At 49.6% G+C, this 26151-nt stretch overlaps 1 protein-coding gene across 1 annotated transcript; it reads right to left on the minus strand.

Moving 5' to 3' along the window:
- Positions 1–10923: 10923 nt before the first annotated feature.
- Positions 10924–12468, minus strand: LOC148594647 (ATPase family AAA domain-containing protein 2-like). The gene is made up of 4 exons (XM_088525024.1): positions 12451–12468; positions 12221–12336; positions 11445–11619; positions 10924–10962 (listed from the first exon to the last, which is right to left on the minus strand). Exons 1-4 carry the CDS (start codon positions 12466–12468, stop codon positions 10924–10926), a joined length of 348 nt encoding a protein of 115 aa, XP_088381150.1.
- Positions 12469–26151: the final 13683 nt, after the last annotated feature.

Raw genomic sequence — 26151 nt, forward strand, 5'->3', positions numbered from 1 at the left:
CTAAGCGGGTCTCCTCATATCCACCATGAAGTGCAGGTGAAAAACGGGCTCAACAGGGTCAACATCTAGCATGCTGATGTCTATCAGCATTGTAGAATCTGCATCTAGAAGGAAGAGAGAGACCTGCGTGTGCAGGGGGGTTGGACTAGATGACCTCCAGAGGTCCCTTCCAACCTTAAGCATTCTATGATTCTATGAATAAGTGATAGGAGAAAGGTTGACCAGGGATGAAAATGATAATGCTGATTACTTGTCGATTACTTAATGGACCAAAGGATTTTCTGAGGCCAACCACCAGATGTTAACAAGGAACACCTGGTGGAGGTACAGATGTAGGATATAAGCATCACCTGGAAAGGTAGAGAAAGGATGAAGAATGAAAAGAGAGAAAGAGAGAGAGAGAGACCCAAGGAAGAGAAGAGGCTGGAGGGGACTCCAGGTTGTTGTGCCTGCTCTTCTCTGTTTTCCCGCACATGGGGATGCAGCCCATGGGGATGCAGCCCATGGGGATGCAGCGGGGGACCCATGGAGATGCAGTCGGTAATCCACTGTGAGGCAGCCATGGATCCCTTGTGATGAGGCCCCTTGGGATGCGGCCCCTTGTGATGCAGCAAAGCATCTGTTGTGATGCAGCCCATTGAGATGCGGCAATGGGTCCATCGTGATGCGGCCCGTTATCCATTGTGATGTGTCCAGGCATCCCTTGTGATGCGGCCCATTCAGATGCAGCAACTGATCAGTTGAGATGCAGCCCATTGAGATGTAGAAATGGATATATTATCATGCGACCCATTGTGATGCAGCCCATTATATATTGTGATGCGGCACTTTGTTATGTGGCCCATTATCCATTATGAGGCAGGCCATTATGCATTGTGATGCGGACCATTGAGATGCGGCCCACTGTGATGTGGCACATTGCGATGCGGCCCATTGTGATGCAGTGCAAAATCCATTGTGACGTGGCCCATTCTGACGCGGTCCAGTATTCATTGTGAAGGAGCCCATTGTGATGCGGCCGATTGTAATGCATCCCATTATCCATTGTGATGCAGCCCATTCTGATGCGGTCCATTACAAACTGTGATGTGGCCCATTGTGATGCGGTCCATTGTGATGCGGCCAATTGTTATACGGCGCTTTATCCATTGTGATGCAGTTCATTATCCATTGGGACTTGCCCCATTGTGATGCGGCTCATTGTGATGTGGCCCATTCTGAGGCGTTCCGTTATCCATTGTGATGCGGCCCATTTTGATGTTGCCCATTGTGATGTGGCCCATTCTCCATTATCATGCGGCCCACTGTGAAGCAGTGCATTACGGTGAGGCCCATTATCCATTGTGATGCGGCCCACTGTGATGCGGCCCATTCTGATGCAGCCCAAAATCCACTGTAATGTGGCCTATTGTGATGCGGCCCATTATCCATCATTATATGACCCATTGTAATGCGGCCCATTGTGATGCATCCAATTATCCATTGTGATGCAGCCCATTCTGATGAAGTCCATGATCCATTGTGATGCGGCCCAATGTGATGTGGCCCATTATCCATTGTGATGTGGCTAATTGTGATGCGGCCCATTGTGATGAGACCCATTATCCATTTTGATCCTGCCCACTGTACCATTATAATGCGGCCCATTGTGATGCGGCCGATTCTTTTCTGGGTTGCGACCCATTGTGATGCCGCCCATTGTGATGATGCCCATTGTGATATGGTCCCTTATCTATCGTGATGCGGCCCATTGTGATGCGGCGCATTATCCATTGTGAGGCGGCCCATTTTGATGCGGCCGATTTTGATGCGACCCATTATACTTTGCGTTGCGTCCCATTGTGTTGCGGTCGATTATGCGTTCCAATGCGGCCCAATATCCATTGTGATGCAGACCATTGTGATTCCGCCCGTTGTGATGCGCCCCACTGCGTCCCATTATCCATTGTGATGCAGCAAATTTTTATATGACCCATTGTGATACAGCCCGTTACCATTGTGATGGGCCCCGTTGCGATGCACCCTTTGTGATGTGACCCATTATCATGCAGCCCATTGTGATGCGGCCCATTATGTATTGTGATGCACCCCATTGTGATGCATCCCATTATCCATTGTGTTGCATCCCATTGTGATGCGGACCTTTATCCATTGTGATGCGGCCCATTGTGATGGTGCTCATTGTGATGCGGTCCATTGTGATGCAGCCCATTACTGTTCCTCAAAATGTATTTACTCTTATTACTGTAAATTATTACAGTTCATCAAACATCTTTCCTTACTCTTGGGAGGAAAGATGCTGAAAAGCTCATTTATATCTCGAATGAGTCTCACTGCCATAAAAGATGTAATGTCCAAAGGTGTGTCCTCCCTTGTCCCCTTCCTTCTACCGTTCTGCATGATAGACTCCCTGCAATCCATGATTTGAGCTCCCTTCTCCTCACAGCACAGTTAACCAGTGCAAAATGCAGCTCAAGCAAAGGAATTGCTCTAAGATACCCTTAATAAGGAGAGACCGTGGTGGGTGGTGTTGGAAAACTGAATGACGTGGATTTTTTTTTCTTGAAAAGTCTATCTTATCTTATCAACGTCTTCTCTTATATAGGCAGTCCTACATAACTGGAGGGAGCTAATGTCCAACAGCAGCTCCTTCAGTGAGCTGCTTCTAATGGCATTTGCAGACAGGCTGGAGCTGCATGCAGCTCTTGAACTTCTCGCTCTTCCTGGCCATCTACCTTGCTGCCCTTGTGGACAACAGTCTCATCATCACAGCCGTATCCTGTGACCACCGTCTTCACACCCCCATGTACATCTTCCTCAGCCTCTCCCTCATTGACCTTGGCTGCATCTCCACCACTGTCCCGAAATCCATGGGCAATTCCCTATGGAACACCAGGGTCATTTCCTACTTACGATGTTGTGCCGAGGTCTTAAGTTTTTCCTTTTTCATTTCAGCTGAGTATTCTGTCCTCACAGTCATGGCCTATGACCGCTACGTTGCCATCTGCAGACCCCTGCACTACGGGACCCTCCTGAGCAGCAGAGCTTGCGTTAAAATGGCAGCAGCTGCCTGGACCAGTGGCTTTCTCAGTGCTCTCCTGCACACTGGGAACACATTTTCCGTACCCCTCTGCCAAGGCAATGTGGTGGAGCAGTTCTTCTGTGAGATCTCCCAGATCCTCAAGCTCTCCTGCTCAAACTAATACTTAAGGGAAGTTGGACTTCTTGTGGTTTGTCTTTGTTTATTCTTTGCATGTTTCATTTTCATTGTGGTGTCTTATGGACAGATCTTCACAGTTGTGCTGAGGATCCCCTCAGAGCAGTGCCGGCACAAAGCCTTTTCCATGTGCCTGCTGCAATTGCCTGTGGTCTCCCTTTTCTCAGCATTGGAGCATTTACCGACCTCTACACTGCTCCAACACCCCAAGTGGGGCATGAGTGCAGGGGAGGAGAGGCTGGATGCAGCCCGTGGGGACAGAGCTCTGCTGCTCAGTGCCATCCCTGAGCATACTGCCACAGCAAGCATTTTCTTGCTGTCCCCTTCAATGGGGGATGCAGCTTTGCTGGCAACGCGTCCACCAACAGCAGCAGCACTTTCTCTTTTCAAGGCTCGTCTCATTTCCACACTGTCCTGGTGTGCTCTCTTGTGTCTATTTGCCCTAAGTGCTCTTGTAACATGGAGCTTCCCAGTGCATCTCCCAGAATTGAACAGAAAGGGTTCTTTGTGTTCTGCTTGTGAACTCCATGGGATCCAGGGGACGAGCTCTGAGGGTGTTTGATCTGTGTGATCTCCTTGGGACCGAGGGCAGCACTCGAAGTTCATCTCTCCATAAGCAGTGCCAATGGAGATAGGAAATTGTACTGGAGATGGAAATTTCTATGATCTGTAGAGTCATAAAAATCTCCTGCGAGAAGAAGAGGCCAGACCTTAGGAAAGAAGATGTTTGCCTGCCTAGGCTGAGTGATAAGGAGCAGGGATGCAGCTGCTCAGCCCGGTTCACAGGCAGCCCCCTCAGAAACCTGTTGAAGCGGCCGCTCGGCCGGGCTTGCAGCCAACTTAACCACAGACGTCCTCCAAACCAACTTTGGAGGTCAAACACCCGGAAATGAGGAAGAAGAGGAGGAAGGCAGGACCCTCGAATTGAGGGCTGGGACCCCCGACTGGCACGCGCACCTATTTACCCGGGGGGGGAGAGTTGCACAACTGGAGGCAGAGTTTGTCCGCCCCCCGAGCTGCCTCCTGGGTCAGACTGACCCTACGTGCCAGGATGCACCGGGCATAGAGAGGACAGTGCGGAGAGAGGTGGGAAGGAGAAACTCCTAGCGCTGAGGTCTGCACTGTCTCCATGGGAGCCGGTCAGCAACTCTCTCGCTCTGATCTGCCAGCTCGAGAGGATGTTCGGGCCCAGATCGGCAGGTATCACCTCGTGAGTAGTTATCCATACTTTGCTTCTTTTATGTGTTTTCACCTGAATAAATGCTTGATGTAGTCACCTCATTCTGGCATGATTATTGCTGAATCCCGAGCCCATCCGTAACAGAAATGCTATCTGAATCACCTGCAGCAGGCTGTACCACAGGTGATAGTGCTGATGGGAGTTGTCCTCCATCCTTTGGGAGGGCAATCTCCAAGAGATTCCCAGAAGGGCTCAGGAGATCTCCAAAGCCCAGGTGAGGGCAGTGAGTGGAGCCTTACAAAAAGAGGGAAGCTCCTCCCTGGAGCAACCAGAAGGTAGCACTTTCAATGCAGGCACACATGAGGAAAGAAGGGCTCTGCAAGTGCAGGAGTGGTACTGGGGACCCAGGAGGCCGAGGGAAGGGGCACTGCAGGGTCATCCCTGCACTCACCGTGAAACACCAGAGGTGGGAGCTAGTGCCCACCCAAACACATCTCCTGCCATTGCAAACACCCTGGGGTGGCACTGAGCACTGTCGATAAGCACAGACAAGTTCCAGCAGTAGCAGTGGTGGAGATCCCTGTTCAGCTGGCTCTGCTTCTCTCTCTGACCACCATGGACATGGTCTCACAGCTGGTCCCTTTGCAAAGCAGCACCAACAATCTGGGTCCCCATGCACAACACAGGGCAGGGTGCAGGAGCAGCGCATGCAGCACTGGAGACATTGGTGTGGGGAAATGCTCTGTGGGGAGCAAAGATGTCCCAGGACAAAGGCAGGGTAGCATGCAGAGAAAGAAAACGCAAAGGAGAGCCAGGTTTCTGTGTGCCCCAGCTGAGGTCAGGAGCTGCCGCAGGCTCTGCAGGGCTAGGGGTCCTGTGCTGTGCTGGGCAGTGGGGTGGGCTTGGAAGGGGTTGCAGGTAGACAGGGAGGCGATCTGCTGTGCACGAGAGCAGGGGAGCCAGCTAGTGATCGGCCCCATTGCTGGGCCTCATCCCCCTTGGGAGGAAGCTGCTGCCCTTAGCCTGGTCATGCCATGGACATGACACAGCCTGGCCCTGCACCTCTCGCGTTCTGACCTGCTGACCTCACTGCCCAGCTCTGCCTTGCACCTGCCACCACCCTGCAGTCCACAAAGCCTTGACAAGGGAAGCTAGAACTGGAGGAGATGCCACAGAATCCCAGAATGCTTCAGCTTGGAAGGCACCTCTGGACATCATCTAGTCCAACCCCCCTGCACAAGCAGGGCCACATAGACCATGTTGCACAGGATCACGTTCAGGTAGGTTTGTAATATCTCCAGGAAGGAGACTCCACAACCTCTCTGGGAAACTGCTGGCAGTGCTCTGTTCCCCTCACACTCAAGAGGATTTTCCTCCAATTCAGGCAGAACTTCCTGTGCTTCCATTTGTGACCGTTGCCTCTTATCGTATCACAGGTAACCACTGAAGAGAGTCCGGCCCCACTTTTCTGACAGCCTCCCTTCAGGTATTTGGGCACACTGCTAAGATCTCTTCCCTGCCTTCTCTTCCACAGGCCACAAAGGCACATTGCTGGCTCACAGACAGTCTGTAGTTCACCAGGGAAGTCCTCCATTTCTGGGCACATGAAAAATGTGCATCTATGCTACGAGGAAAGACCAAGTGAGCTTGGCCTGTTTAGCCTCAAGGAGCGAATATTGAGAGGAGATCTTATCAACATATACAAATAGCTGAGCAGAGAATGTAAAGAGGATGGGGCCAAGCTCTTTTCAGTGGTTGCCAATGATGAGATCAGGTGTAATGGGCATAATTTAAAACATAGGAATTTCCATCTGCATATGAGGAAGAACTTATTGACTCTAAGGGTGACAGAGCACTTAAACAGGCTGCCCAGAGACATTGTGGAGTCTCTTTCTTAGGAGATCTTCCAAACCTGCCTGGGCGTGACCCTGTGCCACATGCTCCAGGTGTCCTTGCTTGAGCAGGGGGGCGTTGGACTAGATGATCTCTAGGGGTCCCTTCCAACCTCCAGCATTCTCTGATTCTGTGAACATGCCAAGAAGCAGACAGCAAGGATTTTAATCATTCCTGAGCAACTTTGGTTTTCTCTATTTTTTTATTTTATATTTTTATTTTATGATTATTTTCTTTATTTCTTTCTAGCTTTATTTATGAAGACATTTTCTAAACATTTCTGTTATAATCAGGCCTATACCACTAAGCAGGAGGTTTCTCTGTGCCACTCAGAGCCCAGCGCTCAGAAAAGCCCCCCTGCCCACAGCTGTCCCTGCCACCCCTCACTCTCTGCACAGAGCCCGTCGCACTCCGAGGTGTCGTCCTCTCTCGCCTGGTGCGGAAAGGTGGTGGACCAGCTTCAAGGAAATGCTCTGTTTTGGCGGCGCCAATTTTGCACAAACTAAATCTACCCCAGTTAAAGCAATGCCCAGGGCCAGGAATAAATGGGCCCTCCCCAGAAGAGCTCCTAACTCTCCCTTCATCCTGGCTCCCTTTGCACACCATCCTTGTGCTCTCCGTGTCGGTCCCATCCCTGCTGCCTGCCTCTCCCTTCAGCCCCACTGCTCACCTCGCTCTCCTGCAAGCCTGAGAGCCCGTCTGTGGGCTGGGAGCAGGCGTTCGCCTGCCGCTCCTTGTCCATGTTCAGGATCCTCTCGTGGGGACCTGACACTGGCACCAAGGGGAGCTGCTCCCTCCCGATGGAGCTGCTGTCCTCAGAGTGGGGAGCCTGGGGCCTTGACCCCCAACAAGGGCATGTTCACCATGGGGACCACCTGCTCACAATGGCCTTATGGGCATGATGCCACTGCCATCACAAAGCCCTGATGGTTTCCATGGGGATCCTACCATCACACCCTGGTGGAGACCATGGAGACCCCATCATGATACCTGGCTGGAGACCATAGAGAAAGACCCCATCACAATGTCTTAGTGAGGACCATGGAGATTCCATCATGAGTCTTTCGTTGAGATCCATAGCAGAGATCTACACAGGCCACCGCTGTTGCTCTGCCTGCTAATCCTCATCCCTACGATCCTGGGTTTCCTTTGTCCACATCACTTGCACCTTTCCCTGCCACCCCAGGCCATCACATTCTCATCATTGCTGGAGTCGTCTTCTCCTCTGAGTCACTCCCAATTTAAGGCTGTCCTCACCACTTGTCCAGCTGGTTGAAGAGCATCAGGTTGGCAGAAGGGAAGAGTCTCCTTCCAAATGAAATGTGACAACCTGCAGCATTGCTGCCTTACTGTGGGCTCAGCTCCAGGTCCTCTTCCAACTCCTATTGAAAAAATAAAATGAAAAAGAAGAGAAAAAAGGGGACAGAGGGGAAAGACATATTTCTCCTTGTTGCATCAGTGCATGCCCAAATGTGCAGGGATGCTGCTGCTGGAGGCATGTTCTCTGCATCACTGTTCCAGAGCAAAGGCCACCACAACAGCACTGGCTGAAGACTCCAAAGCCCATGGAGGGACAAGCAGGTTGTGAGGAAGCTCCAAAAGTGCCTTTGCCCACTCTGTCTTTTTACAGCACCAGCGGCACCATTACTGGCTCCATCAGGCCGCCAGGCAGGGGAAAAGGGATAACCAAGGGGTAGCAGGCACCCAAAGGCCATGCCAGTGTCGTAGGGACCATGGGTGTGTGTGTGCGCAGGTGTTGTAGGTTGGCACACGGAGGACTTGTGACTGTCACACCTGCCCAGCCTGAGGGACAGCGCAGGATGGCAGATTTCTTGAAGCAATCTCTACCAAAGCAAAGGTGTTAGTGAAGAAGTCCCTAGGTCTGGATAGCCAGTGCTCCATCCACGCAGGCCGTGTGCGTCTGGAAGCTGTGTCCCACAGTGAAAGTATGGGAATTAAGTGAATGTGATGGCCACAAACTGCCCTTTGAAGACTCCTCTAAGCCAGGGTGTGTAGATCAACACATCTTCTGTACAAAGATCCTCCAAATCACTCAGGGAGGAGAAGGTAGAAGCAGAGAAGAGAGAGGGGAAGCAATTATGGATCACCTAGCATCTCTGCTTGCATTTGTTGTGCCTTTCTGTCTATTCTACCAACAAAAGGGAATCTAGCAACTCTCCAGGTAGAAAAGCTAGCAGGATATTGCCAGGAAATATGACGCATGTGATCTCACACATTGCACAATGTGATCCACAAGTATTTAAACTAATGCGATGTAAAATGATGATAGCTAAAACAACATGTAGTTTTAACCAGCTGTACATGTCATTGTCATACCTTGCTGTTGGTCCTTTTTTAGGACAAGTTCTGCATGGGGGAATACTCTCTGCAGGACTCGTAAAATTCTCTGAAAAGCAGTGGTTTAAAAATGGGTGATAATGCTTGTCCGGGCAAAGCCGCAGACCTCTGTGAAGCTGATACGATTTTTCTCCATAGCCATGAAAAAATCTTTTGCTGTTATTTTAATTGAGAAGACATCTAACTGCAGTTTCTCAGGGCTTCTGTGTATCTGAGGGTAGCAGTGCCACAAAGCACAGAGGGCAGCTTCAGCACACGCGGACTTGATATCAGCACGACAGTATCCTAATAAAACAGAACATCAAACGGAGCATTATGTCAGGCTGTGGCAACACAGAAAGGTCAAGGTGCCAAAGTGCAACATGTGAAGACTTTGCATGCAGTTTAAAAAGCATTCTAATAGAAAATGTGAAAAGTGTTGCTGCACTACAGAGGTTTTGTTAGCTGGTTTGCGTGCTTACAAATCAGTCAGACTTTTCTCCTGAACCTTCTAAGCCAAACTTTTCTCCCAAGGAGGATGCCCCAAAAGCCACCCGCTGTTTGGAGAGACAGAAAATAAAACAATAAGTGGATGGAATCATCTCACTCTAATGGCTTTGAGGACACGCAGCTGGCTCCCTGGCTAGTTCTGCAGCAAGGTGCAACACCCCAGTTCCCACCTGCCATGTGCCACAAGCTGTTAACTCCTGCAGACTCAGTAACATGCAGGAACTCGCTTGATTTTTGAACTTACCAGCAGATTTTTCAGCCAGCTCATCAAGGAACATGTCACATGGTTTAGGGGTCCAGTTTCGTGTGTGAATCTTGAAAATCTCTTTTGTAGCCTAGAAACCAAGTGCTTGCATTATAGCTTATCTTGAGTCAAAAGGCAGAGGCAGAACCCCTGGTATTAACAGATTAAGGCAAGTGATTATTTTAAGCTTCTGGAATTCTAAAGTTCAGTGAATTCGCACCTTTTCAAAGTTTAGTGTTTCCATTTGTTCCATTAAACTCTTTCTAAGGACCTAAGGCCAAAAGGCAAATAAAGCTTCTATAAAAATTCAGTTTTGACAAGTATGAGACCTAACGATCTTGGGGAAAAAGAACAACAGAAAACTTAACTGGAAAGGAAAGGTATTTCCTCAAAGAAAATTACCTCAAATGAGGCAAAATATCATGATGACAGATTCATTAGTTTGCTCTTCTGTCAGTTCGTTCATGCAAAATAGTCTTAGCGTTGTTTCAAACTGCTACAATTGCCACAAAGAGCAGCTGTGATTCCAGCTAGTATCACTGATCCAGAAAATGGATGGAAACAGGAGGCAAATGTTTATGTTAAATATACAGTTTCCTTAAATATACTGTTTTGTGCATTTTTACTTGCTTCCAGTCATACTCCACTTTATCCTTTTCCCCAAAAAGTGCTAATTAAAACAAACAAACAAAACCTAACAATAGTCTAGATATGCTGGCTAAGTAGCGATAGCAGAACAAAAGAACAAAAACCAGCTTCATGTGGAATTTCCTTTTCCTTTTTTAATAATTTGGGTTGCTATCACAGAAACGGTGAAAAGCTGATTTTAAACTTGATGTTCTTTGAGATAACGGAGTTCTCTAGTGCTTGTACCTCTTCTTTCACACCACATCCACCCTCCACACCAGGACGGTCTCTCAGGATATTGCTCCTGTGTGTGAGCTGCACGGGGCTGCATTCCCGCTCACCTGCTCCACGACACCGTGTTGTGACACGGCTTTGTCAGCAAGAAGGATTTGCTGGATGAGCACCAGGACTGAATACAAGTTCCTACCTCTTTATCTGGCAGTTTAAAAAGGAATTCTCGCTCAAAGCGCCCGGCTCTGCGTCGCACAGGATCTATCCAATCCAGCCTGCTGGTGGCTCCAATGACGACGACTTCTCCTCTGGTATCCAACCCATCCATAAGGGCCAGCAGTGTTGATACAACTGAGCTAGCAGAAAAAAAAAAAAAAAAAAAAAAAAAAAACATTATTTTGCTTCACTGGAGTAAATTTTGTTAAATTTTGCATTATTTTCTCTAATGATACCTGAAAAAGGACAAGCTTTTGCTCATTAAGATGCTCAAGAGCGAGAGGGCTCATTTTAAGGTTCTCAAAAATAGAGAAGGTCACTTAAACGTTATGCTGATCAAGCTTAGTGAATGCTTTTAAACTATTGCTTAAAGTCACATGAAATTTAGTATAATTGAGCTACAGGTTTGCAGGATAATATTTCATATAGAAACAGGTTTTGGTCTTCTTTCCACAAAGATAAAGCACATTATGTGTAGAAAATGATGGAAGGACGAAATTTATGGGCCTGGAATAGAACAGGGATGCAGGAATATGACGTAAGTAAAACGGTGCTACCCTAAGAGGAAACACGTGAAATGCGCTGTGGTTGCAACATCCCTGGAGCAGATTTTTAGAGCAACAGAGATCTCTAACAACTGAGCTGATGGAGTGACGTGTTCTCAGCCTGCATCTGTTTCCCTCTGAACCTGAGCCATGATCTTGTGCAACCTCCTCTGTGGTTTTGGTGGGGAAAAAAATAGTGGTTTGAGGATTCTGGGGGTTTTGTTCGTTTGTTTTTTTAAATCTTCCCCAACACATCTCCAAGATTTCAACTCTCCAATCCAAAGTACAGAGGCACTGGGAAAGAGAACACCAGTGTTCCCATTTCAGTCTTAGAAATGGACAGAATAAATAAATAAAGTAAAAAAAAGGGCAAGTCTTCCTCCAAAAAATCTTCATCACAAAAAATTACAGTCCCAGCTCTGCCAGAGCACACTGCAACCTTACCTGCTCAAAGAGCAAACGAAGTTGGTGCTCCGACTCCCCTGCCCACTTACTGAGGCAGTCAGCACCTTTTCTCATGAAAAAGGATATTTTCCTGCCACCTTGGCTGCACTCGTTGGTAAGGGCCCAGGCAACCAGGGTCTTTCCAGTCCCTGGGGGGCCGTAAAATAAGCAGCCTCTGTAATAAACAGAGATTCACATAGGACAAAATTATCAAAAATGCCCATTTGAAGCCCCATCCCTAAGATGATCAACCCGCTCCTCTGAACCAAAACACTTTATATCCACAACTGCAGTAACAGCCAAATCGTGAAAACAGTCAGAACAGGAGGAAGTTTTGTGTTTCTAAGGGATGTCACATGCCAATAAGCAAAATTAACCAAGGGCATTAACAAACTCAGACCCCCGCTCTGCTCTGGAGAGAGTGCAGTGTCCAGCAGGACACGTCCAAAACGGCCCCCAGGCACCACAAGGGACCACGGCAGAAGGGAGACAAACAAGAGACAACTTCTGGGGCTCCAAGTTTTATAATACTAGTTTGTTCTTCAATTCGAGTCGTCTAATATTTTTCAAGCACCATACACCAGGTCTTTGACCATGCCAAGGCCTTTGCTTACATTTTGAACCTGCCCATGCTCAAGATTTTATACATTTTAAATAAAATATTTTCACTACTAAAAAAAATGCCCAAATGTTTGAAGCACAAACAAATATATTGATGCCTCAGTGTAATATCCTCCCCAAAACAGCGGAATTAGCATTTTGTAAAGCTGTGTTACCTTGGCGGCTGAATTTGGAGTTTCTCAAAGACTTTTGGGTAAAGCATTGGAAAAAGCACCATCTCTTTTAGGGCTGCAATGTGGTCGGAAAGACCACCCACCCCATCAAATCGCACCTAAAGATCAATTCAACAGAATAATTTCACACATTAAAGAAAGCTGCAGCCTACAAAAGGTTCCATCAGAAACCCTGGAAAAATCCCTCTAACACAACAACTTAAATCGCTTACCGCACTATCTATCTGCATTGCGCTGATGCCAGCCACAGTTGCGCTCATGTTCACTGGATCCGTGTCAATCCCCTTTAAGTTGTCTTTCCGAAAATTAATGGGCAGACACGCAGGGCTCCAGGGCAGGGCTCCGCGGAAGAGCACGGTTTGCGTCTGGATCCGTTGGGGCCCTCCGTCACCACGGCGATGCGGAACATCCCATTGGGAAGAGCCTCGCCTGTGAGGAACACGGGGGGCTGGCAGATTTGGAAAGATGCATTAAAATACAATGATCTTTTCCACCTGAAATTGTTCGCTTACAAGTGGTAACAACACTGGGATGTAGACAGCACGGATATGTAACCCCCCTGAGAACCATGCAAGCTGGTGATTTCCAAGGTTTTGCCCTTAGGCTGTTTAAAAAAAAAAAAATAACATTAACCATTTTGCGCTATGCAAATGACTGACATAATTAAGCACAAAGTAAAGATGATTTCTAAACACTGCTTTGTTTTAAAAGCACCCCAGGGGGTAACTCTACACATTTCCCTGGAGCGTGTCACAGGTTTCCCTTGCGGGCGGCCCTGTCCCAGGGGTCCCACAGCTGGAGGCGGGGGGCGAGGGGTTGCCCTGGGGCTGCTGCCGGCCCCTTCCCGCGCTCCGGGCCGCCCTCCTGCAGCCGCCTGCGCCCTCCCGCCGCGCTCACCCCCTGCTCCTGCGCTCTCGGCTCTGGTTCCTCCGCTGCAGCCGCATCCCTGGCGCCATCCGCAGCGGCGGCGGGCCCGGGCGCGAGGGCCACCGCGCAGCGGGGTAAACTGGTCACTGCCGTCCCTGCCCGGCGGGACGGCGGCACCGCCATGGCGCAGGGCAGCACGCGGCGACACCGCCAGTTCTGGTGCGGTGCCCTCCCCTCCGCCGCAGCCGTGGCCCTCCCCACGGATCCCTCCGCCGCGCCGTGCCCCGCTCCGCTCCACTCGCGGCTGCGCCGCCTCCTGCCCGCCGCTCCCGCCGCTCCCCGCCGCGCCGCCAGCCCGCGCGGCTCCCGCGCGGCTCCCGCCTGCCCCCGCCGAGCGCCGCCGGCCGCCTCCCCCCGCGGACTCTTTTCTCTGCGGCCGCTAGTCCCGGCTCGCGGCGGAGGGACACAGCGCAGCGCCACTCTCACAGCTTAGCCCGCCTCCATATTGGGGCCGCCTGCTTTGCCGGCGCCTGATTGGCTGAGGGGGGCGCCGACCCTGCCCTTTTTTGCTGGGAGGCGGGGCTCTCCCAGAACCACCCCTTAAAGGCGCCGCCCCTGCGCTCCGTGTCCCGGGTCCTTCGCAGTTCCCTGGAATAGCCATGGGATGGCTGCAGCTTCCCGGTATGGAGAGCTCCGGACTTGTGCACCCGCGGAGACGGGTTGTAAATGGGATGGGCCAGCACTATGCGGCCTGCCCCATACCCAGAAACAGTGCTATTCCACACCGCTGAGCGGAATGCTCAAGTTTCTGTATTCATCAATAAGGGGGTTTCTCCACAGTTTGGCTGAAGAGCAGGACAAAGGGAGGGGAGACTGAGTGGAGCCATGAGCCGAGTGGGACAAAAAGAGCCATCTGCAACGAGATGGGGGCCTTTACAAAGGAGGGAAATAGGGCAATTCCCCCACATACTTCAGCAAGGGGGACAAAGGAGTTGGTGAGCTCAGGTGAGAACAGATGGCGGGAGGCCGGAGTTCGGTGTAGGCGGCCGGGAAGGCTGTAACTTCTGAGTACCTTGGCCAATGGGGAAAAGGAGAGGGCGTCCCTCGGTCGGGAAATTAGGATAAAAGGGGGGCTGCGTCCCCCAGCAATTTGAGAGACCCCACAGGGATATGCCCGGTGGACCCTCCCTTTATTCGAATAAAGTTTTAGGACTCCTCTGTCTCCTTTTGGAAATTCAGTTCTTGACAGTGAGATCTTCCGCACACCGCCAATGCAAAAGTTGCCCTTAATGGGGAAAACACCATTTTGCTTTCCTCTCTCTATTGAAAAAAAAAAAGGACACAAGGCAAGTATTAAACAGGGCTGGAGCCCCCTGCCCAGGTCACCGGGGCCAGGTCCTGTCAGCTTTGACCCTGCTTGAGCAGCGGGGTTGGACTAGACGATCCCTAGAGGTCCCTTCCGACCTCAGCCATTCTCAGATATCCAGGGACTGAGACCCCACCACAGTCTTTCCTGGCAACACGAGCCAGTGTTCAAGCAGCCTCCCAGCAAGTAATTTCTTCTATTCATTTACCCTGTGATGCACCCATGTATTTTCTTTCTAAATCAGTGAGTCTCGAGATGACAACAGGCTTTCAGATATGAAAACATTTTTAGCTCCTGTTTTCTCCTCAGAATAAAAGATTTTCACATGAAGACAACTTCAGGAGCATCTGCCCCTGCGCAGAGCGGCGGAGACATGAAATGGCAGCGAGGTCATGAAATGGGGCGGCGGGGTGAGGAAGGTGTTTGGAAGCTGTGTGGCTACACCCGAAGCTGGGATCAGTACCCATGGAGGAATTCTGTGCAGTTTTCACCTCCAGTGAGAGGAGGCCGGTGGGTTGTGGTTAAAGGCAGCCCTAGAAGCACTTGGGGCTGCCTCAAAGGCCTTGGGGTGCCTGGGCTTCTGGGGCCTGGCAGCTGGCCCAGATAGGAGGCCTATGGATCACCCTGTACTGATCCATATTTATGATCCCTACTTATCTCATGCTTTCGGAGCTGCTTGTAAGACAACACATCTTTCCTGTAACCTGCCAGTGTAGCAGAATGGTGTATTTAGGCGGTGCTGTTGGCTGCTGAGTGCTCTGGAAATGTCAAAACTGATGCTGTGGTTTTGTGGGGTTTTTTTTGTTTGTTTGTTTTGTTTTTCTGCAGCACAGGTATAAGCGGGTGCTATGTGTCACCTGGCAAAGAACCACTAGTGTTAATCTTTATTTAAAATTATTTATGACTTTCAGATTCCCCTATGGAAGCAGAAATGTGGACACAGAAATGAACCTGTTGTCTGGGTATTTTGTTCTTCATGTATTTTTTATGTATTTTGTTGTTTATATAGGGCAATTTATATAGGGCATTTTTTTTAACAAGCAGCAGTTCTGTATTGAAGTTCTGTATTAATGACACAATGCCAGTATTTGTTCTTCTGCAACAGATATGGAAACACTGTAAATCAGGTCTCTTTTTTACTGCTTGTAGGAATTTAACAATGAAATACTCAATAAAATCTACACATGAAGAACATTGATTACAGTGCATAACAAGCTTGTGAAAATTATTTTGTGTATACTTGTGAAGCCATCAAATTTGCAGAATTTCAAGGAAGAGATGTTTGTATTTTTGAGGAATAAAAGAAAATACCTCTATGCACTTGGCACAGGATGGAAAAATACAAACAATACATTTCTCAGGTGTCAGCGTGTAAATTGATTCCAACTGGTGGCTTTATAGTGTTACTTGTAATGAATGGAATTCAGTAACTGCTGTTCTAGAATTCCTTTTAAATGGATATCATTACAGTGTTCAGTTATCCTGTTAATGCAGAAGCGTTCTTCTAGCTTGATGTTATTTCTGTATATCAGGAAATGAAGATTAATTTTGGATTTATGCTGTAGTTCTTCACACTTTTAGGCACGTGACATGCATCATGCCAGAATGGGAAGGATTTTTGGGGGAAAAAGATGACAAAGTATTTGAGTCTTTTAAATCACTTCAGGAATAATTAATTCTCTCACAAAATATTGGCACATTATCAAGAAAAAAAAAAGAAAAAAAGAGTTTATTTTAAAAATAGATCTGAATGTTATCAAGAAGACCTATGATGAAAAAGAGGAATAGAAGTATCAGAAAAAGCCTCTGCAAAATGTTAGTTTCCCTTCAAATTCATGGCTTGAAAGCTGTCTTTTTCTTTGATATTGCAATGCCTTACAGAATTTGTTCAGCTTGAAGCTCATTTTTCACTAGACTCTATAAAAGCTTTTCTAAGTATGGTTGTTACATACAGTTCTATATCCACTTGATAATTTGGTCTCTCAGAATACTTGCACAAAGATCTTTTACATTCCCTTTCCATTATGGCCAGCTTTGTTCAATATTGAGAATGTGAGTGGATTTAATGTTCCCTTTATTAACAGTGGTTGCTAACAGGCTAATTTAATTCTGCAAAACAACAGTAACTTGTGTGCGGAACATCTCACTGTCAAGAGCTGCATGTCCAAAAAGGAGACAGAGGAATCTTAAAACTTTATTTGAATAAAGGAAGAGTCCACCGGGCATATTCCTGTGGGGTCTCTCCAACTGCTGGAGGATGCAGCCCCCTTTTATCCTAATTTCTCGAGTGAGGGACGCCTTCTCCTTTTCCCCGTTGGCCAAGGTACTCAGAAGTTACATCCTTCCCGGCCTGCCTACACCAAACTCCTGCCTCCTTCCATCTGCTCTCACCTGAGCTCACCCAACTCCCCATCGCGCCTGCCAAAGAAGGGCGAGCAACCTCCTTTTGGCCTATGCTCTCCTGTCGCACTCACTCATGGCTCCGCTCAGTCTCCTCTCCTGCATATATTCCTTTGTCCCACTCATCAGCCAAAGACTGTGGGGGAGTCCCCTTATTTGTGAATACACAAACTTGTATATTCCACTCAATCTCTCCCTCTTTTTTTTCAATATTTGTTTTTACAAACCTCTACACCCATCTTTAGAAGCATAGTGAACTCTGCATAAGTTATTAAGTAAGCACCTGGGTTCCATAGGGCTGGCACCCATGGCTAGTCTTCATATCCTCCTGGACTCCCACAGACCCAGCATTTATTCTCCTGACCCAACCCCAGACAGCGTTACAGCTCTAAGGAGAGTTATCCGGGGCTTTCCATCCTTTTCCTTCAACTGAGAAGTCCAGATTTTAGGCATCATGGTCATCCATGCTCAGCTGTATTGACTGATGTTTCTGTGGTTCTAAGGTCCACTGCACTTTGCTGCCAGTCGTGCTTTTTCCGCTTTTTGGCCAAGAACCCATGTTTCTTTATGGAAAATTATTTGTTAGGAATTTTCTTGAGGGGTGTTGAAAGGGAATTATTTTGCGGGGGAAGTTATTTGAGGGAAGAATTTTGGTGGGGATTTTTTTTCTTTTGAGAATTAGGTTTAAGAAAAAACCTCCTGATGATTGTCTGTATATAGGCAATATAAATAATATAAGCTATATGAATAATAAGTTATTCTTAAAAGAAATTATTCTTTTAGAGATTATATTTTCTTTGCTTACCTGGTATTCCCTGGCCGTTGGCCAGGAGGGCAGCCAGGTAGATGGCCAGGAAGAGCGAGAAGTGCAAGAGCTGCAGCTCCTGCGTGTCTGCAAACGGCAGGAGGAGGAACTCGTTGAGGGAGCTGCTGTTGGACATTTCCTCCCTATAAATATGGGGGACTCACCAAGGAAAAAACAGACAGAGACAAGTTAAGAGGACACTCTTAAAAGGAAAATAAACAAATTAATTAATTTTTTTATCTATCTATTTGTCTCATACCCAGATCTCTTAGGCTCATGCCTCTTCTAACTAGAAAATGATGTTACTCTAAAAAAGAGAGCAGCCCCTGCTGAGAGCAGAGTCTGGTTTCAGAGTGCCCATCTCTGACCTTCTCACCCTTTCTACGTGCACCTGAGGGAAGTCTCCACACTCCCCTTCTAGCAAACAACACACAAGACCCTTTTCTGCTCCCCATTTACAGCCTCCCACCATCACTTCCAAAATATCAGTATTTCCATAGGTTCCGCATGGGTCACTGAGATACCACAGATATGCCATGAGACAGCAGAGCCTTTCTGGAGGGCAGGTGGCAGCCTGCAGAACACCACAGGGTAACAGCCAAATGATTGTCAGGATTTAAGATGGACTTTCGTTAAGGCATAGTCCACTCATTTCCCTGTACTGCATTTCCCGGAGCTCCACAGGACAGAATGGGGCTGTGGAGACCTCACTCCCTTGGAAATCCCTCTTTTCCACTACTTGTAGCTTTGGTGCCTGAACTGCAGCTGAATCCTCCCAACCACAGGAAGCAGAGAGCAAGAACAGGAAAAGCATGGACAGGAGAAGGATTAAGGAGCAACACCATGACCCTGTTGCCAAGGGAGGCAAGGAAAGGGACAGAGAGGCATTCTGGAAAACCTTCACTTTACCAGCAGGGTATGGCACCTTGCAGAGGGGGACATTGCAGCACTGCCCCTCTCAGCCCTTTGATGGGGAGGCAAGGAGAGAGACAGAGAGGCATTCTGGAAAACCTTCGCTTTAGCAGCAGAGTATGGCACCTTGCAGCACCTTGGGGCACCCTCAGCAAACTCTCTCGTCCCTGCTGCTGCTGGGACAGGAGCGGCCTCAGAGCCCATCCCCAGCCATGGGCCAGCGCTGGCCTCGCAGCTGCTCTGCCAGCAGGGACCTCCCAAGGAACTGCCCAGCCAGGCGCCTCTTGCTGGCCTGCCCGGGACTCAGCAAAGAGCAGAGCTCACGGCCACCCTCACAAACATGGATGGACCTGCTAATGCCTGGTGCTGCCCAGTCAGAAGCACAGACAATGTGACCCCCCTCCCAAGCAGGAGCAGTGCCATGTGCCTGCTGCTGGCCTCCCAGGTGCTTGCAAACATTGCTGTAGGTGAAACTGCTTGATCAAGGGGATTGAACTAGATAATCTGCAAAGCTCCTTCCAACCTCAACCATTCTGTGATTCTATAAATGGTCTCCACTGGAATAGATCAGCTTTTTGAGCTGTAGGGATCTGCTGTCTCTCAGCTTTATTGTGAGTGCTGCTCTAGTAGGATAGAAGGCATCCAGGGACATTAGAGATGACCAAGGAAATTCCTGACCTGGCCTCCCACTGAAACTCTATCTCCAGTGATTCCATTAGGACCTTTAGGCCAGGAGCTTGCAAGCAGACCATGTGCATGCTTAGCCTGGTAAGGGGGAATCCCACCTGCCATGTATTTGTGGAGTTCATGAGTTAGCTGAATCCTTCTCCAAACCTGGCACTTCTGAACAGACATGTGGAGCCCCAATAAGCCATCTGAATAAGTCATCTGAATCATATATGCACCATGTATCAACAAGCTCCATTCTTATCCCTGTCCGGGTGTCCTGCCTAGTTAAGAGATGTGAATCAGGACTTACCGTGGGACATTTCTAACTTTGGTAGATAATCATTATCTGATGAAATAAATTGCAATGTTGGAATCTGTATCCCTGTACTCCTTAGAGAAGGAAAACAGGTTACTCAATGGAACATATCCCAGAGGGAGGAATCCCAAGGGACAGAGTAATTCATGGATTCAGCTGGGCTGCAGCTCATGGCAGCCTGTCAGCACTGCCCAGAGACAGCCGAGTGCAGGAGCAGCTCCTGTGCCAAGAGCAGCAGGGCTGCGGGCACTGCCTGCTGCTGCGGACAGCAGAGGAGAGAAGGCAGCGAGAGGGGACCGGCAGTGTGGAGCGGGAGGACAGAGCAGAGCTCACTGAAGGAAGAAATCTTCACAAGCCCTTGCGTGGTAAGTCTCTGGCTGCAGGGCAATGCTGCTGAGGTTCCTGGAGGGATCTTCTGAACCCATCCCACCCCATGACTGATAGGACTTGTCTCTCCTGGAGTATCCAGGGCATGGCAGGAGAAGGAGCTGACCCAGCTCAGGGATTCCCTGAGGCACCTTCACAGGGCAGGGCATCCTGCTCCTTTCTTCCAGGTATCGCTGCAGGGGTGTCAAGTGCTGGGTGTGCACACAGGTCTCTCCAGGTTTCTGAATCACAGCAGCATCCCTGTACCCGAGGGAGCACCCTGGGCAGTGACTCTGCTGCCTGCAAGGGTCAGTGCTGCAGAGAAGCTCTCACAGGGCTGGTCCCAGTCAGCCAGGATCATCTTCCTGTTGAGACTGTGCTGCCTCGATCAAGTCTGCTCAACTTGTTCATGCACAGGACATGTCCCAAGAGTCTTTTCAAGAGGAACATCAAGAGAAGGACTACTTCCAAGGGCAGGAACTTTCCTCTTCCTGTCTGCACTTTCCGTTATCTCCCTAACTGCTACAGGGAGAAAAGAGGAGTGTATTCTGTTTTGCCGAAGTAGTGGACACAAACCTTCCCTCTCAGAGATCAATAGGTCTGTGAGAAACTTTATATAGCCTCTTCCACCCACCTTAGTCTGCAGACAGCATCAGCATCACCTTTGTGCAATTTATTCTACTTGCTCCGTAAAGTGCCTGCACAGCGATGCCCCTGGACAGTGCCCTGTGCCCAGAGGCTTGTGTAGGGCAGAACTGAGCACACAAAAGTGATGTCTCTGTGAGCACAGACTGACAAAAATTGTGCCATCAGGGACTGCTGTGGGCAGCAGAGATGGTCAGGGAAGGAGAGGGAAGTGCCCACCATGATGGGAGGATGGATTTGGGGAAGTCATGCTCAGTCCTTCCAATGCAGACACCTTCCTCTGAGCAAGCCCTGCCACGTCTCCTCTGCCACCCAGCAGCCTCTCTGCCCTGACAGCCTTGGGGTCCAGGGTATCAGCCCACTCCACTGCAGCCAGATCCCTGGCAAAGGACAGGGGCATCCCTCCTGCTATGGGCACATTTCCTGCTGCCCAATATAGGGGCTTCAGATGCATGTCCTGCAATGTCACCATCTGTGAGGTAGCATGCCCACATAGGTGAGGTAAGGGTGTTCCTGAGCGCCCCTCTGCCTGTCTTCCCTTTCTCCCCTTGGCAGAAGGATCGCAGGATTGCTCCTTGTTTCCCCTCCTGTTCTTCTCTTGGGCTCCCTGGCGTTGCAGAGTTTTCAGATGCAGTTCAGACACCTACCCTGCAAGCTGTGGAAGACAGGAATATGCATGGGAGTGAGGCGTCTCCAGTCCCCTCTAACCTGTGCAACTCCAGGAAATGCAGCCCAGGGGTTTAGGAACTGAGCTAACTCTCCCTTAAGCACAGTCCATCTTCAATGCAACTTCATTTGACCCTTTTGCCTGTAATGTCTTAACAGACATCTTCTGCCATTGCAATATTGTGGGGGCACTCTGAGTACTGTCCAACCTCAGCCACCAGTATCAGTGGCCACAAGGGCACACTGTTGGCTCATGGTCAATTTGTTGCCAGCCATGATTCCAGGTCACTATTTGCGGAGCTGCTCTCCAACAAGTCAACCCCCAATCTGTCCTGGGGCATGGGGTTATTCCTCCCTAGCTGCAAGACCCTGAACTTCCCCATGTTGAACTTCACGAGGTTCCTCTACCCCCAACTCTCCAGGCTGTCCAGGTACCTCCTAAAGCCTGCACAGACCTCTGGGCTATCAGCCATTCCTCCCACTTTTCTATCCTCAGCAAACTTGCTGAGGCTGCCCTCTGTCCCTTCAGGTCACTCATTAATAAACTGAACAGGTTTTGACTGACTCCTGACACCAATAGTTGCAGGTCTCCAACTAGGCTCTGCACCACTGACCACAACCCTAAAGCCTAAACCCCAAACCCAGCTGCTCACATGGAGGTGACCTCACAGGTGCAAACCCACCACATCCCTGCTGCTGCCTGTGGCCTTCAGAGACAGCAGCTTCCTCAAACCCCTTCCCCACACAGGAACCACTGCTGCCCTCTCAGCTCCTCTCACCACAGAGACCCCCCACCCACCGCCCACGCCTGCCTGCCTGCTGCCGGCCAATCAGGCACTCACAAAGACATGACGTCACAGCGCCGTCCCGCCCAGCTCTCTGGCCCTGCCCTCCAGGGCAGCAATGGCCTCCCCAGCCCTTCCCCGCCAGGAGCCCAGCCCGGGCTCAGCAGCTGCTCCGCGGAGATGATCTCAGCAGCGCAGAGCCCCGCAGGGCCCGGCTGCTGCCCAATGAGGCGCTGCGGGAGCGGTGACCTCACAGTCACCAGGCAGAGCCAGCCCTGCTGCTGCCCAATCAGCTCTGCCCGCAGCGGGGACCTCCCAAGCAGCAGCCACGCCCTCTCCCTGCAGCTGGCCTATCAGAGGCTGCGGCAGCAGTGACCTCATCATGCCCAGCGCAGCCATTGGCTGTGAGGCCCTGCGGGGCTCCTGGCTGTGCTGGGGGCTGTGCGGGGCTGGGGCAGGGAGGGGAGCCCAGCTCGGGGCTGCTGGTGCTGGGGGTGCTGGTGTGGGGGCCTGGGGGGCTGTGTGAGCTGCTGTGTTGGGCTCAGCCAGCACTGCCCACCCCGGCGTGGGGGAGAAGAGGGGCAGCCAGTGCCAGGGAAACCTGCCCTGGATTCTCTCCTTCTGCCCCCAGCACCCACACAAGGGTTGGAGCTGCCCCATGGCAGCCTTGGGGCTCGGGGAAGCCCCAGCCCCAGGAGTCCTGGCTGCCCCATTGACCCCTGAGCAAGGTGGGACCCTCAGGCAGGACTCTTGCAGCAGCCTCCAGCCCTGAGCAGCTGCTGCCACAGCCAGGGATCCACAGGGGTCTTTGCAGTGACAGTTTCTGTGTGACCCCTTGGGAAGGAGCTCCTGAAGCTGAGAGCCTTGGTGGAGAGCAGCAGGATCCCTGGGAAGAAGAACTGGGGTCTAAGTTGTGGGTGTTGATCCAGCAGTCCCCATCTCACTCATCAGTCCCCATCTCATTTGACTCCATCAGCAGTTTGTGAGATGACCGGCTCCCTGCTCTGCAGCTGATGAAGTTGGGGAACACCCCTGCAACCTCCCTTCATGCTCTTCCTCATCTCTGTGGAGTCCTGGGGACCATCTGACAGAAGAAAACCCGGATCTTCCAGGAATCCCATCAGAGATGTGGCTTTCCAAGTCACTGCCAAAGGAAGGACTTCTTTGGTTTGCTTATTCAGTCTGTGGCAGCTCATCAGTGATGCTGTGAGCCCAGCTCTTCATGCTGAGGTCTCTTGGCCCATTCTTTCCCCTGTCTCCTGTGCATCTACGTAAGTCTCCCATTCCCACATGTCCTGTTTAAAGTGCCAATTTCTAACATCCCCTTTAGGGCACTATCTGGACACATTGTGACTCCTCCTGATACTCTGTTCACTCAGAGACCCAGCGGCTGGTTTGCCCTTTAGGGGGGTTAAAGCTTGCTCTGTCTTTCTGCAGTCTGCCCCATTAGTCAAGTCCTTACTATATGTACAGATCGTATGGATGCATTCAAAGAGTGTCATTATTTTCCATGAAACTATACTCTGCTTTATTTTTTGTTTCTTTGTAACTAAAAGAAGATCCCCCTGTGCCTGTTGGCAGCCAGTTGTCTAAGTAAAGCAGGTGAGAATTGGGGCTGGTGAGCTATAACATTGAGTGCAGACTTAGGTGGACTAAGGCTGGCTTTCAACACAAGTGATTTAAATTCCAGAGAGGCTGATGAGGGAAATGGTAGGGCTGGGAAGATGGGGAGGAAGATTGTGCATACAGTGCCTGATCTCTGGGACACTGCTTTTCCTACATGTGCAGACTTCATTAGGAGTCACTCTGGATGGCTATGAATTGCACGGTGTGCTGTCACCTATTCTTTAGAATAATAATAGAAAACTTTTAAAAGATAAAATACTTGTATATGATTGTTCTCTTCAGCTTTCAGCTATACTTCCCAAACCTCTCCAATTAGCCATGGACACTTGAAGGAAATAGCAGAGAGAGTCCTGGTTTATCAGGGCTTTTTGCTTTTTAATGAGCTCCATGCACTACTTGGAGCTGAGTCCATGAATTGCAGCTATTGAAAGGAGATTGAAGAAATCTGTGAAGAAGTCAAAGTCAGAAGGAAACCCTAAAGTTTTGTAGAGCATTAATGGATCCCATTGAGGCCATTAACTACAACAACTCACCTGGGGCTTATTAAAGCTAAAAAATGTAATCATTGGTAATAGTTAGGTATAGAAAATACTCAGGTGGCTCTGATGCTGAATACACCCTTGATGTGTTTTATCAAGCAAAATGGCAGAGCACAGGCAGAGAAACCCTGGGAAGGGAGATCCTTTCCTCCACGTTGCCCACATCCTCCCTGGCATCAGTGTTTGGGTGAGGGTGTGCAGTGCTGAGTGCAGGACAAACACACGACACCTCCCAGGGTCCCTAGAAGGATAAATGGGGCAAAGAAGTCCTGATGATTCGGGGTAGGCCTCGGTGACAGACACAACAGCCATAGTCAAGAGGATAAAGACCTCCATTCTGTTGGGGCCTTGGCAGTGCCCTTGGCCATCTCTACCACAGGTCATCCTAGACCTGCTCCTGTGTCCCTGCAGACTATGGACACCCAATCTGCTTCCCCAGCAAGTTCTCACAACAGGTTCTCCTTCCCTTCATTGAGAGCTTTTCCATCCCCAGTGGCTGGTTCTTGAAACACAAAGCCATGGGTGGTGACAAACTCGCTCTGGGTGCCCTGTAGCACCACTGCTCTACCCTTCAAGTGATATTTCTTCATCCTATTGCCCAATCTGAGCTTCCCAAGCTATATTTTGGTCCTGTTTCCTCTTTTCATGCTGCTTCCCACTACCAAGGAAATCTCTTGGCAGCCCCACAATGTGGGGATGAATATAACCTGGTGTGTCACGACAGAGTGGAATGTGAGGAACTGAAGTGCCAGGGGTTGAATGACAGTCCTGAGTCAGGGTTGACTTAGAGATGAATACAGCACTGCCTTTGCAGTGCACAACACTCGCCTGTAGAATTGCTCATTCCAGCTTGCACGGAGGAGGCTGGTTAAACTGTAGCTTTTTTAAGCTCTCGTGTGGCTGTTTTTGACCTTGAAGGGAACCCTCCCATCTGAGGCCTGGGCTCTGACCAGATCCCCATCCCACATGATAGGGAAAGTATGCCACATCAGATGTTACCGCTCACAAACAAAATGCAAGTTATCATGATTTGCTGATTTGGCTCTATAAAAGATGGACACTCTTGCTGCGATTTTGGAGACCTCACGGGTGGATGCACCACGTAAGACCTCCCAGTTGCCGGAAAGGTTCTCCAAATCCTCGCCACAACAGTGACTATGGATTTGTATGACAGTAACATATTTAGGCAATTGGTGATGTATCTTTAAACCACTATTCCCTTTCTCATATAGTGATGGTTAGGTGCATTACCTTGCCTAATTCCTCTGTTGCTAAACCAGAGGTTGTAATAAGCCTATTTTGTTAAATGTATCATTCTGTACTGCCTTAATATTAACAGTGAAATAAGACCATTCTTTCCAGTGGTGTCTGTTTTTTTTCTGTCACCCCATCTGTCCCGGTCAATGGGCAAAACACCATTTTCTTTGCAGATGCCCATTGCAGTTCTCAGGATGCAAGGTTGGCCTCTGATTTTCAGCCTTGCAGGCCACAGTATTTCTGAAGGCAGCTGTACTTCTGGTCTGGTGCTGCTTCCTGCAGGTGGTCACCCTCAAATCAAGCCCAGTTGGAGAGGGCCACAAGTGTTTCGAGCCAGCTCTGAAGAGGTGACCAAGGACACAAGTTGCACCTGGAGTACTCTCAGGCAGCAGTTGCCTGTTCCAGGGTAGTGAGGAGGCAAGTGTACTCTTCATTTGGTAAATGGGTGTCTTGGTTTTCATGCAATGTTTGTTGGTCGGGTCAGAGATTCCTCCTTCCTGGATCCTGTGGTGTAAAGAAGGAAGGAAAACTCTCCAGTGCTCCATGCTTTCTGTCCTTTCTTTTTCCCAAACCTGATTCCTGGACTCTACATAGCAGTCAGCAGATGGCCTGGAGGTGTGGATCTTGTCACCTCGGGTCCTGCCTTAGAGCCCGTTCACTTAAAATGCAGTGGGCATTGGTGGCGAGTAAAACT

This window comes from Tinamus guttatus, unplaced genomic scaffold (assembly GCF_059628265.1).
Source record: "Tinamus guttatus ecotype Peru unplaced genomic scaffold, ASM5962826v1 Tinamus_guttatus_pri_ptg000219l, whole genome shotgun sequence".
NCBI classification, from domain to species: Eukaryota; Metazoa; Chordata; class Aves; order Tinamiformes; family Tinamidae; genus Tinamus; species Tinamus guttatus.

What these genes read in the sequence shown, in the direction of transcription:
- LOC148594647 (XM_088525024.1), bottom strand. An exon ending in CTCCAAATTCAGCCGCCAAG is followed by an intron (nt 11,620 to 12,220) that starts GTAACACAGCTT and finishes TGTTTATTACAG; the next exon opens with AGGCTGCTTATTTTACGGCC. An exon ending in TTCGTTTGCTCTTTGAGCAG is followed by an intron (nt 10,963 to 11,444) that starts GTAAGGTTGCAG and finishes GTTCTATTCCAG; the next exon opens with GCCCATAAATTTCGTCCTTC.